Source organism: Symphalangus syndactylus, chromosome 1 (genome assembly GCF_028878055.3).
Source record: "Symphalangus syndactylus isolate Jambi chromosome 1, NHGRI_mSymSyn1-v2.1_pri, whole genome shotgun sequence".
Lineage (NCBI taxonomy): Eukaryota > Metazoa > Chordata > Mammalia > Primates > Hylobatidae > Symphalangus > Symphalangus syndactylus.
Window position 1 is genome coordinate 113,224,221 of NC_072423.2, and position 19,583 is coordinate 113,243,803.

At 44.9% G+C, this 19,583-nt stretch overlaps 1 protein-coding gene across 6 annotated transcripts in view; it reads left to right on the plus strand.

Moving 5' to 3' along the window:
* The window catches only part of SMARCC1 (SWI/SNF related, matrix associated, actin dependent regulator of chromatin subfamily c member 1), a 203,364-nt gene that overhangs the window by 22,482 nt on the left and 161,299 nt on the right, over nt 1–19,583 (plus strand). For all 6 annotated transcript variants that reach the window (XM_055279147.2, XM_063609526.1, XM_063609529.1 and 3 more), the window contains one exon: nt 16,637–16,722. In XM_055279147.2, coding sequence (XP_055135122.1) covers nt 16,637–16,722 — 86 coding nt within the window. The remainder of the gene's footprint in view (nt 1–16,636; nt 16,723–19,583) is intronic.

Genomic DNA, 19,583 nt, shown 5'->3' on the forward strand with positions numbered 1-19,583 from the left:
AAGTGCTGGGATTACAGGTGTGAGCCACAGCGCCTGGCCAAATTTTTTAATTTTTAATTTGATAGAGATAGGGTCTCACTGTGTTACCCAGGCTGGTTTTGAACTCTTGGACTGAAGAAGTCCTTCTGCCTTGGTCTTCCAAAGTACTGGGATTGCTGCTTTGAGCTACCATGCACAGCTGATTGACATTTGTTTGTTATGACTTAACATTTTTTTTGTTGTTTTTTGAGACAGAGTCTTGCTCAGTTGCCCAGGTTGGAGTATAGTAGCACGATCTTGGCTCATTTTAATCTCCCCCAGGTTCAAGTGATTCTCCTGCCTCAGCCTCCCCAGTAGCTGGCATTACAGGCATACACCACAGTGCCCAGCTAATGTTTGTATTTTTAGTAGAAACTGGGTTTCACCATGTTGGCCAGGCTGGTCTCCAACTCCTGACCTCAGGTAACTGTCAGCCTTGGCCTCCCAAAGTGCTGAGATTACAGGCGTGAGCCACTTCGTCTGGCCCATGACTTAACATTTTTGAAGCATGCAGACAAATATTACATTTGTAAAAATTTCTTTTTTTTTATTTTTTATTTTGAAACAGTCTCTCTCTGTTGCCCAGGCTGGAGTGCAGTGGTATGATCTTGGCTCACTGCAATCTGCCTCCTGGGTTCATGCGATTCTCATGCCTCAGCCTCTAAAGTAGCTGATTAACAGGTGTGCACCACCATGCCCAGCTGATATTTTGTATTTTTGGTAGAGATGGGGTTTCACCATGTTAGCCATGCTGATCTCAAACTCCTGGCGTCAAGTGATCGCCTGTCTCGGCCTCCCAAAGTGCTGGGATTTCAGGCATGAGCCACCATGCCCGGCCTCAAATTTTTCTGTGTTATTGCTTATAGTTGTAATTTGTTTATTGTCATTGCTGTGTACGGGCTGATAAATTTTTTCTTTTTTTTTTTTTTTTTTTTTGAGACGGAGTCTCGCTTTTGTTGCCCATGCTGGAGTGCAATGGCATGATCTCAACTCACTGCAACCTCAGCCTCCCGAGTTAAAGTGATTCTCCTGCGTCAGCCTCCCAAGTAGCTGGGATTACAGGCACCTGCCACCACACCCAGCTAATTTTTTTGTATTTTTAGTAGAGATGAGGTTTCACCATGTTGGCCAGGCTGGTCTTGAACTCCTGACCTCAGGTGATCCGCCTGCCTCAGCCTCCCAAAGTGCTGGGATTACAGGTGTGAGCCACCGCGCCTGGCTAAATTTTTTCTTTTTTTCTTTTTTTTTTTTTTTGAGATGGAGTCTAGGTCTGTCCCAGGCTGGAATGCAGTGGCAGGATCTTGGCTCACTGCAATCTCCTCCTCCCAGGTTCAAGCTATTCTCCTGCCTCAGCCTCCTGAGTAGCTGGGATTACAGGCACGCGGCACCATGCCCGGCTAATTTTTGTATTTTTGTTATTTGTAGTAGAGACGGGGTCTCACCATGTTGGCCAGGCTGGTCTCGAACTCCTGACATCGTGATCTGCCCGCCTCAGCCTCCCAAAGTGCTGGGATTGCAGGTATGAGCCACCACGTCCAGCCTAAATTTTTTCCTAAAGGGACAGCGTGTGCTGCATGCTGTGGCTCACTCCCATAATCCAAGCATTTTGGGAGGCTGAGGTGGGTGGATTACTTGAGTCCAGGAATTCAAGACCAGCCTGGACAACATGGCAAAAGCTGGTCTCGACAAAAAATACCAAAATTAGCTGGGCATTTGGGAGGGCCCCTGTAGTCCCAGCTATTTGGGAGGCTGAGGTGGGAGGATTGCTTGAGCCAGGTGGCAAAGGTTGTAGTGAGCTGAGGTTGCACCACTGCACTCTTGGCCTGGGCGACAGAGTGACACCCTGTTTCTCCTCTTTTTTTTTTTTGAGTCAGAGTTTTGCTCTGGTTGCCCAGGCTGGAGTGCAATGTTGCAATCTCAGCTCACCGCCACCACCGCCTCCCTGGTTCAAGTGATTCTCCTGCCTCAGCCTCCTGAGTAGCTGGGATTACAGGCATGCACTACCACACCTGGCTAATTTTGTATTTGTATTTATGTTGGCCAGGCTGGTCTCAAACTTGTGACCTCAGGTCATCCACCCACCTCGGCCTCCCAAAATGTAGGATTACAGGCGTGAGCCACCGCGCCCAGCTAACACCCTGTTTCTTTCTTTCTTTCTTTTTTTTTTTTTTTTTTTTTTTTTTGAGACGGAGTCTCGCTCTGTCGCCCAGGCTGGAGTGCAGTGGTGCAATCTCGGCTCACTGCAAGCTTCGCCTCCCAGGTTCATGCCATTCTCCTGCCTCAGCCTCTCCGAGTAGCTGGGACTACAGGTGCCCGCCACCACGCCCGGCTAATTTTTTGTATTTTTTAGTAGAGACGGGGTTTCACCGTGGTCTCGATCTCCTGACCTCGTGATCCACCCGCCTCGGCCTCCCAAAGTGCTGGGATTACAAGCGTGAGCCACTGTGCCTGGCCACCCTGTTTCTAAATAAATAAATTAATTAAATAAAGGGACAGATAGTAAATATTTTAGATAGTAAATATTTTAGGCCTGTAGGCTCTGTGGACTCTGTCGCAGCTACTCGATGTAGTATGAAAGCAGCTATATACAATACGTAAATGAGTATATGTATATGCAATACATAGTAAGTATGGCTGTGTACTGGTAAAACTAATTTTTATTTTTTTGAGATGGTACCCTGTTGTGTTACCAGGTTGGAGTGGTGTCCTGAATGAACACAGCTCACTGCAGCCTTGACCTCTAGGGCTTGAGCAATCAATCCTCTTGTCTTTGCCTAGGCATATACTACCATGTGTGGCTAGTTTTTTTTTGTGAGGCTGAAGTGGGAAGATTGCTTGAGCCCAGGAGTTCAAGACCAGCCTGGGTTAGATAGACCACATCTCTACAGAATATTAAAATATTAGCGTTAGCATGGTGGCAAACTCCTGTGGTCGGAGCTACTTAGGAGGCTGAGGTGGGAGGATCATTTGAGCCCAGGAGTTGGAGGCTGCAGTGAATAGTGATCATTCCACTGCACTCCAGCCTGGGTGACACAGTGAGACCCTTGTTGTTTTTTGATAGCTGTTTCATAATTTGCCAACAGTTGCTGTATAGTATTCTGTTGTGGGAATACACCACGATTTTTTTTTATTCATTTTGTCATTGATAGTCTTTTGGGGTAATTTGCAGCTTAGAGCTATTATAAATAGTGCTTCTGTGAATATTTTTATATATTTCTTTTGCTTAACATAGATTTTTCTTTTGTTTATGTTCTTAAGAGTTTACTTGCTACGTCATAGGTTGGTCAACTTTAGTAGATGTTGCTAAACAGTTTTCCACAGCAGTTCTACCAACTTATACTCCCACAAACAGTGTAGGAGCATTCTGATTTTCTTTCTTTCTTTTTCTTTTCTTTTTTTTTTTTTTTTTTTTTGAGATGGAGTCTCACTGTCACCCAGGCTGGAGTGCAGTGGTGCCGTCTTGGCTCACTGCAGGCTCCGCCCCCCGGGGTTCACGCCATTCTCCTGCCTCAGCCTCCCGAGTAGCTGGGACTACAGGCGCCCACCACCTCGCCTGGCTAATTTTTTGTATTTTTAGTAGAGATGGGGTTTCACCGTGTTAGCCAGGATGGTCTCAATCTTCTGACCTCGTGATCCGCCCGCCTCAGCCTCCCAAAGTACTGGGATTACAGGCTTGAGCCACCGCGCCCAGCCTTTTTTTTTTTTTTTTTTTTTTGAGACGGAGTCTTGCTTTGTCGCCCAGGCTGGAGTGCAGTGGCGGGATCTCTGCTCACTGCAAGCTCCACCTCCCGGTTTCATGCCATTCTCCTACTTCAGCCTTCCGAGTAGCTGGGACTACAGGTGCATGCTGCCACGCCCGGCTAAGTTTTTGTATTTTTAGTAGAGATAGGGGTTCACCAGTTTCACGTGTTAGCCAGGATGGTCTCAATCTCCTCACCTCATGATTCACCCGCCTCGGTCTCCCAAAGTGCTGAGATTACAGGCATGAGCCACCACGCCTGGCCGAGCGTTCTGATTTTCTGCTTCCTCACCAGTCCTTGGAATCTTTTTGTCTTTTACATTTTGGTTATTTACTAGATTTGTGGTTATAATGCATTATTTTCTAGTTGCTAATAATTAATTAATGTGAGCAACTTTATTTATTGGCCACTTGGCTTTAAGAAGTACCTGTTTAAATCTTTTGCCTGTTTAAAAATTTGCACATTGGTCTTTCTCTCTCTCCCTTTTTTTTTTTTCTTTTTTGAAACGGGGTCTGACCTAATCACCCAGGCTGGAGTACATTGGCTTGATCATAGCTCACTGCGACCTCAAACGCCTGGGCTCAGAGGATCTTCCCACCTCAGCCTCTCAAGTAGCTGGGACTACCAGTCCACACCACCACACCTGGGTAATTTTTTCTGTTTTTTTTTTTGTAGAGACAGTCTCGCCTTGTTGCCCAGGCTGATCTCAAACTCCTGGGCTCAAGTGATTCTCCCAGCTCAGCGTCCCAAAGTGCTGGGATTACAGGCGTGAGTCACCATACCTGGCTGAATTTTTCTTAGGTATTCCGGATATGGTTCATTGGTCAGAAATATTTATTACAGATCTCTTCTCCCACTTAATAGTTTATGTTTTTACTCTCATAATGATGTCCTTTGATGGGCAGAGGTTTGTAATTGTAATATACAGCAGGAAACGGTAAACTTTTTCTGTAAAATGCCAGATATTTTGGGCTTTTTGGGTCATATGGTTTGTGATGCAAGTACTAGCTTTTGCTGCTGTTGTGTGAAAGTAGCCACAAAAAATACATGAATGTGAATTTGCTTCAGTAAAACTTTACGAAAACAAGAGTGGACTACATTTGACCCGTGGACCATTATTTGCCATTTCCTGATACAGAACAATTTAGTAAAATTTTTCTGTATTGTTAATACTTTTTGTGTTCTTATAGAAATCTTTGCCTTTTTTTTTTTTTTTTGAGACGGAGTTTCGTTCTTGTTGTCCAGGCTGGAGCGCAATGGCGCAGTCTCAGCTCACTGCAACCTCTGCCTCCCGGATTCAAGTGATTCTCCTGCCTCAGCCTCTTGAGTAGCTGGAATTACAGGCATGCGCCACCATTCCTGGCTGATTTTGTATTTTTGGTAGAGACGGAGTTTCTCCATGTTGGTCAGGCTGGTCTCGAACTCGTGACCTCAGGTGATCTGCTCGCCTAGGCCTCCCAAAGTGGTAGGATTACAGGCATGAGCCGCCACACCTGGCCAGAAATCTTTGCCTTTTCTAAAGTCATGTATATATTCTACTGTATTTTCTTCAAGAAGCTTTATTTTTTATTTTTTTTTGAGATGCAGTATTGCCCTGTAGCCCAGGCTGGAGTGCAGTGGTGCGATCTTGGCTCCCTGCAACCTCTGCCTCCTGGGTTCAAATGATTCTGCTGCCTCAGCTCCCGAGTAGCTGTAGCTGGGATTACAGGCACCTGCCACCACGCCCACCTTTTTTTTTTTTTAAGATGAGGTCCTGGCTCTGTCACCCAGGCTGGAGTGCAGTGACACCGTCTCAGCTCACCACAACCTCCGCCTCCCGGGTTCAAGCGATTCCCTTGCCTCAGCCTTCAGAGTAGCTGGGATTACAGGTGCCTGCCACCACACCTGGCTAATTTTTGTATTTTTAGTGGAGATGGGTTTTACCATGTTGATCAGGCTGGGCTGGAACTCCTGACCTTGTGATTGACCCACCTCGGCCTCCCAAAGTGCTGGGATTACAGGCATGAGCTACTGTGCCTGGCCTGTTTTACATTTTAAACATATAATTCTTTTTTTAAATTCACTTTTTATTTAATTAGTTTTTTTTTTTTTTTTTTTTTTTTGAGATGGAGTCTTGCTCTGTTGCCCAGGCTGGAGTACAGTGGCGCGATCTCAGCTCACTGCAAGCTCTGCCTCCCGGGTTCATGCCATTCTCCTGCCTCAGCCTCCCGAGTAGTTGGGACTATAGGCTGCCACCATGCCCATCTAATTTTTGTATTTTTTTTTTTTAGACGGGGTTTCACCGTGTTAGCCAGGATGGTCTCCATCTCCTGACCTCATGATCAGCCCACCTCAGCCTCCAAAAATGCTGCGGTTACAGGTGTGAGCCACTGTGCCCAGCCTTAATTAATTTAGTTTTTGAGACAGACTCTCACTCAGACTGGAGTGCAGTGGTGCGATCTTGGCTCACTGCAACCTCCACCTTCCGGGTTCAACCAGTTTTCCTACCTCAGCCTCCTGAGTAGTTGGGATTACAGACATGCATAACTGTGCCCGGATAATTTTTATTTATTTATTTTTGAGACAGAGCCTTGCTCTGTCATCCAGGCTGGAGTGTAGCACGATCTCAGCTCACTGCAGTCTGTGCCTCCTGGGTTCAAGTGATTCTCCTGTCTCAGTTTCCCAAGTAGCTGGGATTACAAGTGCCCACCACAATGCCTGGCTAATTTTTCTGTTTTTAGTAGAGATAGGGTTTCACCATGTTGGCTAGGATGGTCTCGAACTCCTGACTTACAGTGGTCTGCTTGTCTTTGCCTCCCAAAGTTCTGACACATTACAGGCGTGGGGCACTGTGCCTAGCCTAGAGTTGTATTTTCTACCTCGCATGATTACCACTTTGACTTTTAGTTGTTTGTTTTTTTTCCTCCCTTTGATTTTTGCACCTGGGGGTTTGCTTGCTTTCTAAGAATTCAGCTGCTCATTTAAAATAATGTCTGTTACATTTACCCAACATTTCTACATGTTTATAGTGGTAGGGTGTAATAGTTGTTTAGTATACAATATTGCTGGAGCCAGCAACACTTTTCTCATCTGTAAAATGGGTGTAAAAGAGTAAAGTTCAGACCAGGAGCCGTCGCTCACACCTGTAATCCCAACACTTTGGGAGGCCGAGGCGGGTGGATCACGAGGTCAAGAGATCGAGACCATCCTGGCCAACATGGTGAAACCCCGTCTCTACTAAAAACACAAAAATTAGCTGGGCATGGTGGCGCGTGCCTGCAGTCCCAGCTACTCAGGAGGCTCAGGCAGGAGAATTGCTTGAACCTGGGAGGCGGAGGCTGCAGTGAGTTGAGATTGCACCACTGCACTCCAGCCTGGTGACAGAGCGGGACTCAGTCTCAAAAAAAAAAAAAAGAGTAAAGTTCATATGCTTGTTGTGACAAGTAAATAAGGAAATAAGTCAAAAGTGCTTCATGATAAATTCTCAGTGATTGGTATCAATGCTAATACTTTTTGTTGTCTCCAAGACTATTACAGTAGCAATGACCTATCATTAGGGGTGCTGATAATAATACAAATTCCAAATAAGTTTAATAGATAAGTAAAGTATGGATTTCTTGACGTGTGTCATTTTATTTTGTGAGGTGTAAGAATTCTGGAATTTAAATGATGTATTTTTTTCTCTCTCAACCATTTTCAAGGTGTGAGGATGACTTTGTGATTTCCTGTGAACTTTCTTGGTTTCTTGGACACATTCTCTGCTTATTTACTACTTCACATCCCTTTTCTGGCACAGTCATTTACTGACTGATAGACCTAAACATAGTGTTATAAATGTGAATACTCCTTTCATAGAAACACACGCTTCTTTTTACCAATTGTTAGCACTACTTTGTCTTTTTTGTTGTTGTTGTTTTTTGAGATGGAGTTTTGCTCTTGTTGCCCAGGCTGGAGTGCAGTGGCGCAGTCTTGGCTCACTGCAACCTCTGCCTCCCGAGTTCAAGCAATTCCTGCCTCGGCCTCCCGAGTAGCTGGGATTACAGGCTTGCACCACCATGCCTGGCTGATTTTTTTGTATTTTTGGTAGAGACCGGGTTTCACCTTGGCCAGGCTGGTCTTGAACTCCTGACCTCAGGTGATCCGCCTGCCTCAGCCACCCAGAGTGCTCAGATTACAGGCATGAGCCATCGCACCCAGCCTACTTTGTCTTTTATGAATAAATAAAGGAATAAAGAAATAAAGAATCCATGGCACAAATTATTGTAGTAGATTTATCTTCTCTTTTCTTCTTTTTTTTTTTTTTTGGAGATGGAGTCTCACTCTGTTGCCCAGGCTGGAGTGCAGTGGTGTTTTCTCGGCTCACTGCAGCCTCCACCTCCCGGGTTCAAGTGATTCTCCTGTCTCATCCTCCCGAGTAGCTGGGACTACAGGCGTGTGCCACCACGTCCAACTAATTTTTGTATTTTTAGTAGAGACGAGGTTTTACCATGTTGGCCAGGATGGTCTCAGACTCCTCACCTCATGATCCGCCCCCCTCGGACTCCCAAAGTGCCGAGATTACAGGCGTGAGCCACTGTGCCCGGCCTAGATTTATTCTAAGTTTCATTCAGCTCAGCAAGATTTTAGGTGGGCTATAAATAAGTAGGGTGAGACCACTTATATATACCCAGGATAAGATCAGATTAAATTTCCAATAGAGTCAGCCAGGGATAGAATTGTTTATTAAAAGCAATTGGGTCACACAGTTGAGAGTAGAGGCAGCCTGTTAGAGTTGACTTTGATCCCCAGAGTCTCTAATTGTAGTGTTCAGCTGTTGAGATACTCATATAAGGCATCATTTTGCTGGCTCTGGAAATTTCAGTTTTTGCTACTTTTTTTTGTTTGCTTTTTTCAGACAGGACTGTGATCATGGGTCACTGCAGCTTCAGCCTCCTAGGCTCAACCAGCCCTCCTGACTCAGCCTACTGGGTAGCTGGGAGGTACATCCTACCATGCCGGGCTAATTTTATTTTAATTATTTTCTAGAGACAGGGTTTTGCTCTGTTATGTTGCTCAGGCTGTTCTTGTACTCCTGGCCTGAAGTGATCCTCCTGTCTCGGCCTCTCAACGTGTTAGAATTACAGGTGCGAGCCACTGCGTCCGGCTACCTTTTTATTCTTTAGGTTTTCCAGTATGAATTAACAAGTATTTGCGCTAACATCCTGTGCTTTTTATTTAGGGAATGTTTAAGAACTATACTCATTTTGAGTTAGGGCAGGGCCTCTTCAGCTTGGGGGTTTATAGGATGGGGCTGGAATGGGAGATACAGTCAAGGTGCAGTGAATGTCTCCAAGAAGTTTCTAGTTCCTATCTCCAGCTTTCCATTACCTGACTTTGATTTCTCACGTTTTCATTTGGGTGATTGTGCTACTGAGCTTTTTTGAGCCAATCCCAAGTCCATTTCTATCCCAAATCCATTTGTGTGCGAGCCGTAAGAATCTTTGATATATGGATAGACCTTGCCCCTGCCAGTACCATTTTATTCTGCCACATCTGTAGAGGTTTGTTGTTGTTGTTGTAATTGTTTTTGAGATGGAGTCTCGCTCTGTCACCCAGGCTGGAGTACAGTGGCACAATCTCGGTTCATTGCAACCTCTGCCTCCCAGGTTCAAGTGATTCTCCTGCCTCAGCCTCCTGAGTAGCTAGGATTACAGATGTGTGCCACCACGTCCTGCTAGTTTTTTTTGTATTTTTAGTAGTAATGGAGTTTCGCCATGTTGGTCAGGCTGGTCTTGAACTCCTGACCTCGTGATCCACCCTCCTCCACCTCCCAAAATGCTAGGATTACAGGCGTGAGCTACTGCGCCCGGCCGAGGTTTTTATCTTGTTGAACTTCATTATTGGAACTAGTACCTTTGATAGGTTCATGAGTTCCCTCTATTCCTTTTTATTTGTTTTTATTTTTAAATAATATAGACAAGGTCTCCCTATGTTACCCAGGTGGGTCTTGAACTCCTGGGCTGAAGAGATCTTCCTACTGTGGCCTCCCAAAGTGCTGGGATTACACTGCTTTTGTGTATATTTTATCATTGGAAAATTGAATGTCAGTTTTGTTTCTTTTTTTTTTTTTTTTTTTTTTTTTTGAGACAGTCTTGCTCTGTTGCCTAGGCTGGAGTGCAGTGGCGTGATCTCAGCTCACTGCAACTTCCGCCTCCTGGGTTCAAGCGATTCTTCTGCCTCAGCCTCCCAAGTAGCTGGGACTACAGGCGCCTGCCATCACGCCAAGCTAATTTTTGTATTTTTGGTAGAGACAGGGTTTCACCATATTGGCCAGACTGGTCTTGAACTCCTGACCTCATGATCAGCCTGCCTTGGCCTTCCAAAGTATTGGGATTATAGGCATGAACCACCATGCCTGGCCATCTGTTTTCTACTTCATTCGCATCATCTGTTCCTGTAGTGGCTGAATAAAAGTTACTTTGTCGGCTGGGCGCGTTGGCTCACGCTAGTAATCCCAGCACTTTGGGAGGCTGAGGTGGGCGGATCACCTAAGGTCAGGAATTCAAGACCAGCCTGGCCAACCTGGTGAAACCCTGTCTCTATTAAAAATATAAAAATAAGCCTGGCATGGTGGCACATGTCTGTAATCCCAGCTATTCAGGAGGCTGAGGCAGGACAATCACTTGAACCTGGGAGGCGGAGGCTGCAGTGAGCCGAGATTGCGCCACTGCACTCCAGCCTGGGTGACAAGGTGAGACTCTGGCTCAAAAAAAAAAAAAAAAAAAAAAGTTACTTTGTCTTAAGCATATATTTGGTAATGATTTCATTTTTCAAATTTAATATCTGTTGAGAAATTGACCTTAAGTTATTTATATAGATGTTTTATTGTTATGGCCTGCTTAGTATATATTTCTGAGTAGCGTGGATCTCCAATTTTAAGTGGTGTCAATATAGTTGAACCGTTGAGAAAATTTAGATTACCTGTGTTGTCAAGTGGCACATTGCTGAATGTTGGTGATAGATTTGAATAAGCACCGTTCTTGTCCAGAAGGAATTCATATTTCACATAAAATATATGAATCAGTCATGTCAGTATTATGCTGAAGTGCAATAGTGATTACATGCATGGTTTGAGGAGAACATTTGAGACCAATCTGGGGATTTAGGGAAGGCTTTCTGTAGGAGAAGTAAGTCTCATTCTACTGTAGTAGATACCCACCTATTACATTAGTCTATTTATTTATTTATTTTTGAGATGGAGTTTTGTTCTGTCACCAGGCTGGAGTGCCCTGGCGTGATCCCGGCTCACTGCATCCTCTGCCTCTCGGGTTCAAGTGATTCTCCTGCCTCAGCCTCCCAAGTAGCTGGGACTACAGGCGTGCGCCACCACACCCAGCTAATTTTTGTATTTTTAGTAGACGTGGTTTCACCATGTTGGCCAGGATGGTCTTGATCTCTTGACCTTGTGATCTGTCCACCTTGGCCTCCCAAAGTGTTAGGATTATTGGCGTGAGCCACCGCTCCCAGCCTACATTAGTCTATTTTAAGATGTCAGCACTACAGAATTATAATGACTCGTGCATTTTCTTTTTTTTTTTTTTTTTTTTTTTTTTTGAGATGGACTCACTCTGTCGCCCAGGCTGGAGTGCAGTGGCACGATCTTGGCTCACTGCAAGCTCCGCCTCCCGGGTTCATGCCATTCTCCTGCCTCAGCCTCCTGAGTAGCTGGGACTACAGGTGCCTGCCACCATGCCCGGCTAAGTTTTTGTATTTTTAGTAGAGACGGGGTTTCACCATGTTAGCCAGGATGGTCTCGATCTCCTGACCTCGTGATCCGCCCGCCTCGGCCTCCCAAAGTGCTGGGATTATAGGTGTGAGCCACCGCAACCGGCCTCACTCATGCATTTTCAAAGATAAAATGTTATCAGTGGATAAGAATTGCACCCAAATGTACTTTTTTTTTTTTTTTTAAGGACATTATAATGTAGCAATTTGGATGTGTTGGGTATAGAGTTGGCCAGAACAGTAGGAGGTCAGAAAAGCTGCATATTTAAAAAGCACAGGATAACCAGATTGACTTGGAGAGTGTGTCAGCTTAATTTGGAAGAGCTCTAAGGGATCTTAATGATTCTTCTTAAATTTTTTTTTTTTTTTTTTTTGAGACGGAGTTTTGCTCTTGTTGCCCAGGCTGGAGCGCAATGACGTGATTTCAGCTCACTGCAACCTCTGCCTCCCAGGCTTAAGTGCTTCTTCCACCTCAGCCTCCCAAGTAGCTGGGATTACAGGCGTCTGCCACCATGCCCAGCTAATTTTTTTTTTTTTTTTTTTTTTGAGACGGAGTTTCTCTCTTGTTGCCCAGGCTGGAGCGCAATGGTGTGATCTCGGCTCACTGTAACCTCTGCCTCCTGGGTTCAGTAACTTCTCCTGCCTCAGCCTCCCAACTAGCTGGGATTACAGGTATGTGCCACCATGCCCAGCCAAATTTTTGTTTTTTTTAGTAGAGATGGGGTTTCTCCCTGTTCATCAGGCTGGTCTTGAACTCCTGACCTCAGGTGATCCACCCGCCTCAGCCTCCCAAAGTGCTGGGGTTACAGATGTGAGCCAATGTGCCCAGCCTTAATTTTTGTATTTTTAGTAGAGACTGGGTTTCACCATGTTGGCCAGGCTGGTCTTGAATTTCTGACCTCAGGTGATCCACCCGCTTCCCAAAATGCTGGGATTACAGGCATAAGCCATTGGGCTGCCACCACGCCTGGCTAAGTTTCTGTATTTTTAGTAGAGACGGGGTTTCACCATGTTAGCCAGGATGGTCTCGATCTCCTGACCTCGTGATCCGCCCGCCTCGGCCTCCCAAAGTGCTCGGATTATAGGCGTGAGCCACCTTTTTTATTTGCCTGCCCCCTCCCTCTATTCCTCTCCCCGCCGTCCCCCCGCCCTGTGTGTGTGTGTGTGTGTGTGTGTGTGTGTGTGTGTGTGTGTGTGTGTAATTATTTAGAGGGTCTCACTTTGTTATCGAGGCTGGAGTGCAGTGATGTGGTCACAGCTCAGTATAGCCTCAACTTCCCAGGCTCAAGCAGTCCATTTACCTGAGCCTCCTGAGTTGCTGCGACCGCAGGCATGTGCCACTATATACGGCTCATTTTTGTTTTATAATTTATTTTATAAATGAGGTTTTGCTATGTTGCCCAGGATGGTCTTGAACTCCTGGTCTTATGTGATCCTGCCTCGTTGGCCTCCCAAAGTGCTGGTTTTATAGGCATGAGCCACTGTGCCTGACCTATTTATTTTTAAAAGTTTATTTATATTTAATTATGTTAGAATATCTGTAACAAAATATGCCATTTAAATGATTTTTATTTGTTGTTTGAGATAGGGTCTCACTCTGTTACAGTGGCATGACATCAGCTCACTTCAACCTCCGCCTCCCAGGTTCAAGTGATTGTCCCACCTTCGCCTCCCAAGTAGCTGGGACTACAGGTGCGTGCCACCACGCCCAGCTAATTTTTGTATTTTTTGGTAGAGATGGGATTTCACCATGTTGGCCAGGCTTGTCCCAAACTTCTGACCGCAAGTGATCCACCCAACTCGGCCTTCCAATGTGCTGAGATTACAGGATACTTTTTATTTTTATTACTATTTTTTTTTTTAAACAGATGAGGTCTCACTGTGTTGTCCAGGTTGGTCTTCTACTCTTGGGCCCAGGTGATCCTCCTGCCTCAGCCTCCCAAAGGTTTGGGATTATGGGATGGAGAAACTATGCTCACTTCTGTATCTATTAAACAGTAACTTTCGGCCGGGCGTGGTGGCTCATGCTTGTAATCCCAGCACTTTGGGAGGCCGAGGCGGGCGGATCACGAGGTCAGGAGATCGAGACCATGGTGAAACCCCGTCTCTACTAAAAATACAAAAAATTAGCCGGGCATGGTGGCGGGCGCCTGTAGTCCCAGCTGCTCGGAGAGGCTGAGGCAGGAGAATGGCGTGAACCCGGGAGGCAGAGCTTGCAGTGAGCCGAGATTGCGCCACTGCACTCCAGCCTGGGCGACAGAGCAAGACTCCATCTCAAAAAAAAAAAAAAAAAAAACAGTAACTTTCATTCCTTGTCCCTCTTTCCTTGGCAACCACCATTCTGTTTTTTGTCTCTCTTTTTAATGTTTGCTACCTATGTAGTTCTTTCCAGTGTATTATTTCGTAGTAATAGTTTTTAGAGAAAAAAATGCATGGGTGTTTCTAATAACACTTCATCTTATTTAGCCTATTTGATGCTCAGTTTATATTGTTTTTACCTTCATAATGTGGAAATTATTCACCATTTCATTTAATTTGAGCTATATTTTTAATCTGTAAAGCACAGATGCCTTGAATTGTGGCATAGATTTTAGCTATTAGTTATAGTTTTATATAGTTACACCACATTTTTATGGTCATTATAGGCCAGGTGCGGTGGCTCATGCCTGTAATCCTAGCACTTTGGGAGGCTGAGGTGGGTGGATCACTTGAGATCAAGAGTTTCAGATCAGCTTGGCCAATATGGCAAAAGTTTGTCTTTTAAATATGCAAAAAAAACAAAATTAGCCAGGCGTGTTGGCACTTGCTTGTAATCCCAACTACTTGGGAGGCTGAGATGTGAGAATTCCTTGAACCCAGGAGGCAGAGGCTACAGTGAGCCATGATCACCCTGCTGTACTCCAGCCTGAGCAACACAGTGAGACCCTGTCTCAAAAAGATAAAGTATAATAAAAGTGTGCACTTACAATTTTTGCATAATTTATGTTTTTTATTTTTATTTTTGTGTTGAGACAGTCTCACTGTGTTGCCCAGGCTGGAGTGCAGGGCGTGATCTTGGCAACCTCTGCCTCCCGGGTTCAAGCGATTCTCCTGCCTCAGCCTCCCGAGTATCTGGGATTACATGCGCCTGCCACCATGCCTGACTTATTTTTGTATTTTTAGTAGAGATGGGGCTTCACCATGTTGGCCATGCTGGTGGCAAACTCCTCACCTCACATGATCCACCCACTTTGGCCTTCCAAAGTGCTGGGATTACAGGCGTGAGCCACCACACCCGGCCTAATTTTTGTATATTTATAGTCAAGAATTTATAAGGCGAAAAAGTCTGCTATCCTTATGTTTCTTTTTTTCTTTTGTTTCTTTGTGACAAAGTTTCACTTCCTTGCCCAAGCTGGCCTCAAACTCCTGGCTTCAAGCAGCCCTCCCTTCCTCCCTGCTGTCTTTCTCAGCCAGAGTACTGGGGTTACAGGCATTTTCTTTGGAACCATTTTGATTTTTTTATAAAAAAAATTTTTTTTTTGAGATAAGGTCACACTCTGTCACCCAGGCTGGATTTGTCACCATCACAGTTCACTACAGCTTGACTTCCCATGTTCATGCAATCCTCCCACCTCAGCCTCCTGAGTAGGTGGGACTACAAGCATGTGCCACCATGCCTGGCTAATATTTATATTTATATTTATATTTATATTTATATTTTTTTGAGACAAGTTCTGGCTTTGTTGCCCAGGCTGGAGTATAGTGGTGTGGTCTCAGCTCACTGCAACCTTTGCCTCCCAGGTTCAAGCCATCCTCCTACCTCAGCCTCCCAGTAGCTGGGACTACAGGCACACCCCCCCTATGCCTGGCTAATTTCTTTTGCATTTTTTGTTGAGATGGGGTTTCACCATGTTGCCCAGGCTGGTCTTGAACTCCTGTGCTCAAGCCATCTGCCCGCCTCGGCCTGCCAAATGCTGGGATTACAGGTGTAAGCCACTCCTGCACCTGGCCTAATTTTTAAATTTTTTGTAGAGGTGGGATCTCACTGTGTTGCCCAAGCTGGTCTCAGACTCCTGGGCTTAAGTGATTCTTTCACCTTGGTGTCTGAAAATGTTAGAATTACTGGTGTGTAGCCAGGCGCGATGGCTCATGCCTGTAATCACAGCACTTTGGGAGGCTGAGGCGAGCAGATCACCTGAGGTCGGGAGTTCGAGACCAGCCTGGCCAACATAGAGAAACCCTGTCTCTACTAAAAATGCAAAATTAGCCAGGCATGGTCATGCATGCCTGTAATCCCAGCTACTTAGGAGGCTGAGGCAGGAGAATCACTTGAACCTGGAAGGCGGAGGTTGCAGTGAGCCGAGATAGCACCATTGCATTCCAGCCTGGGCAACAAAAGTGAAACTCTATCTTAAAAAAAAAAAAAAAAGACGGATGTGAGCCTCTGCTCCTGGCCTAGATTTAGCTTTTTAAAATCTTTCTTTTGACAAACTATTTACTCAAATTATAATATGTTTATGGAATTTAAAAGGAATTCTTTTGGGGAGGGGCATGGGGTCTTGCTGTATTGTCCAGGCTGGTTTTGAATTCCTGTGCTCAAGTGATTCTTTCATCTCAGCCTCCCAAGTAGCTGCGACTATAGGTGTGAACCACTGTACTGGCTACAAGAAAGTAGTTTCAATTCAGTTTATTTTATTTCATTTCATTTTTCTTGAGACAGCATCTCACTCTGTCATCCAGGCTAGAGTGCAGTAGGGTGATCAGGGCTCGCTGCATGCTCAACCTCTCAGGCTGAAGTGATCCTCCCACCTCAGCCTCCTGGATAGGATTAGCTACAGTGCACAGCTAATTTTTAAATTTTTTTCTCGAGACTGGATCTCCCTATGTTGCCCAGACTGGTCTTGAACTCCTGGGCTCAAGTGATCCTCCTGCCTTACGCTCCCAGAGTGTTGGGATTACAGGCATGAGCCACCATGCCCAGCCTAATCTACTTTTAGAAAAATGTATTGATTCCTCAGTTTATTCAAGAAGATGTTTAAGGAGGTTGTTTAATTAGTATTTGTTTATATCTTTGAAATTATAAAACTTAGAATTCAGACATGAGTAATTTTGTCAGAAGCTTTATTTTTCTCATGTGTAATTTGTATCATTTTTAGGCAAAGTGTTTCATGGATTTCAAAGCTGGAGGCACCTTATGTCACATTCTTGGGGCTGCTTACAAGTATAAAAATGAACAGGGATGGTAAGTTTTTGTATTTGTTTGCATGTTTTGATCTTAAGTTATTTACTTTTAAGTCCTGTTTCCTTGTGTTAGAAAATCCTGTAAGCACATTATGATTAATGTGTTTTACCAAGAGCCCTAATTTACCTTGTTCCTACATCCAAGAAAAATATCAAGCAACCACGTATTTATGTATTTATTTCTGAGACAGGGTCTTAAAAATAAGACTAACCAAGGCTGTTGGCAAGGCTAGAAGTGCAGTGGTGCAGTCTCAGGTCACTGCATCCTCCGCCTCAGATTCAAGCAATTCTTATGCCCCAGCCTCCTGAGTAGCTGGGACTATAGGCCTGCACCACCATGCCTGGCTAATTTTTCTATTTTTAGTAGAAATAGAGTTTTGTCATGTTGGTCAGGCTGGTCTCAAACTCCTGGTCTCAAGCACTCCACCCACCTCAGCCTCCCAAAGTGTTGAGATTACAGGCGTGAGCCACCGCACCCAGCCACAACCACGTATTAGGCAAGTGATTTCTGTTTTTTTTTTTTTTTTGAGATGGAGGCTTGCTCTGTTGCCCAGGCTGGAGTGCAGTGGCATGATCTCCGCTCACTGCAAGCTCCGCCTCCCGGGTTCAGGCCATTCTCTGGGCTCAGCCTCCGGAGTAGCTGGGACTACTGGTGCCTGCAACCACCCCCGGCTAATTTTTTGTATTTTTAGTAGAGACGGGTTAGCCAGGATGATCTCGATCTCCTGACCTCATGATCCGCCCTCCTGGGCCTCCCAAAGTGCTGGGATTACAGGCGTGAGCCACCGCGCCCGGCCTAGGCAAGTGATTTCTTATATTTGATTTTTATAGTAACAGGTGTACATTGTTAGCAAATTGGAAGGTAGGCTTGCCATGAAATGTGTAAGTGTGTATAATGAACTCATACATTATATTTGAAGTGGATAGATAGTATTTTTGTTTGTTTGTTTTGTTTTTTTGAGACTTAGTTGCGCTTTTTCGCCCAGGCTGGAGTGAAGTGGCACGATCTCAGCTCACTGCAACCTTTGAGTGATTCTCCTGCCTCAGCCTCCTGAGTAACTGGGATTACAGGCACCTGCCACCACACGCCCAGCTAATTTTTGCATTTTTAGTAGAGATGGGGGTTCACCATGTTGGCCAGGTTGGTCTCGAACTCCTGACCTCAGGTGATCCACCTGCCTTGGCCTTCCAAGGTGCTAGGATTACAGGTGTGAGCCACCGTGCCTGGCCAGATAGCAGTTTTAAGAGATCAAATTATCTAGGTCTTCAAGAGTATTCCATTTTGCTATCCTCAGGACAGGGATAAAAGGAGAAATACAGATCTTTGCCTAGGTCAGTGAGAATCCCTGCAGGTGTTCCTGCCATTTTGCTCCCTTCAGTCTTTTCCTCTTTTCTAGCTGTCTCTCTCAGTACTGTTTCTTTTTTTTCTCTTGAACTCTGGAGTTTCCATCAGTTACTGGGACTAGTGATGTCCTGAGCTGTGGGGTTGTCAGAGACATACTTCACAGGGTAGGGTTGGGGGAGTGGAGTATATTGTCCTGAAATTGTTTGGTATTTTCAGTTGAGTTAGCTGTGCACAGTTTATAACCTTAGCATCTTTCCAGGAGAATACACATGTAATTTATATATTTTACTTTAAAAGTTAAGCTAACCCAATACATTATGGCTGGGAAGTGCAAATAAATATTTAGATCAACAATAAGGACAAGTGTGTAATTAAATAAATTATTTATATAGTAAATAGTAGGAGATATAAACTTACATGTGTATTTACTGAAACTTTTTATATATGGATGGTGTTTAATAGATACTGATTTGGATCACCTGAGGTCAGGAGTTCGAGTCCAGACTGGCCATCATGGCGAAACCCCGTCTCTACTAAAAATACAAAGAAAATTAGCCAGACTTGGTGGCGGGCACTTGTAATCCCAGGTACTCAGGAGGCTGAGACAGGAGAGTTGCTTGAACCCGGAAGACGAAGGTTGCAGTGAGCTGAGATTGCACCACTGCATTCCTGCCTGGGCTGTCTCCAAAAAAAAAAGATACTGACTAAAAGAGCATGAGACTTTTTTGTTTTTGTTATCAGAGGTAGCTCTCTGTTTTCCAGTTCTGTGTCTAGCTCTGATGTTGGACCTCTCACGATGGTATTCCCTGATCTAGGACCAATGGCATGTCTCTGTACTCATAGAGATGGTTTGTACCCTGCTGTTGACTCTGGGTTCCCAGTTGGAACTCTTTTCTGTCCTTGGTTCTTGTTCAGCTTCAGTCACAAGTCCTAACCTGGACACTTGAGGATAGAATACCAAAGTGATATGATTTTTCGTAGGTCCCCTATTGTGGAACTTGCTTTGTGTTTGTAGTTTCTGCAAAATGAAATTTTTTTTTTTTTTTTTTTTAAACAGAGTCTCGCTCTGTCACCCAGGCCGGAGGGCAGTGGTGTAATCTCGGCTCACTGCAATCTCTACCTCCCAGGTTCAGGCGATTCTCCTGCCTCACCCTCCTGAGTAGCTGGGATTACAGGCGCCTGCCACCACACATGGCTAATTTTTGTATTTTTAGTAGAGACCAGGTTTCTCCATGTTGGCCAGGCTGGTCTGGAACTCCTGACCTCAGGTGATCCGCCAAACTCGGCCTCCCAAAGTGCTGGATTACAGGCATGAGTCACCGTGCCTGGCCACAGTGAAATATTTTTATCTGAAATCACTTGCAGTAGTTTAGAAAGATATGTGTAATACAGGCCGGGTGTGGTGGCTTGTCTCAAAAAAAAAAAAAAATATGTAATACAGTTTTCTTAAAATTAAAAGTGGGACTAAAAAAGACGTAAAGGATAGGGTTAGCATTGTCAGGAATAAGGATTTTTCC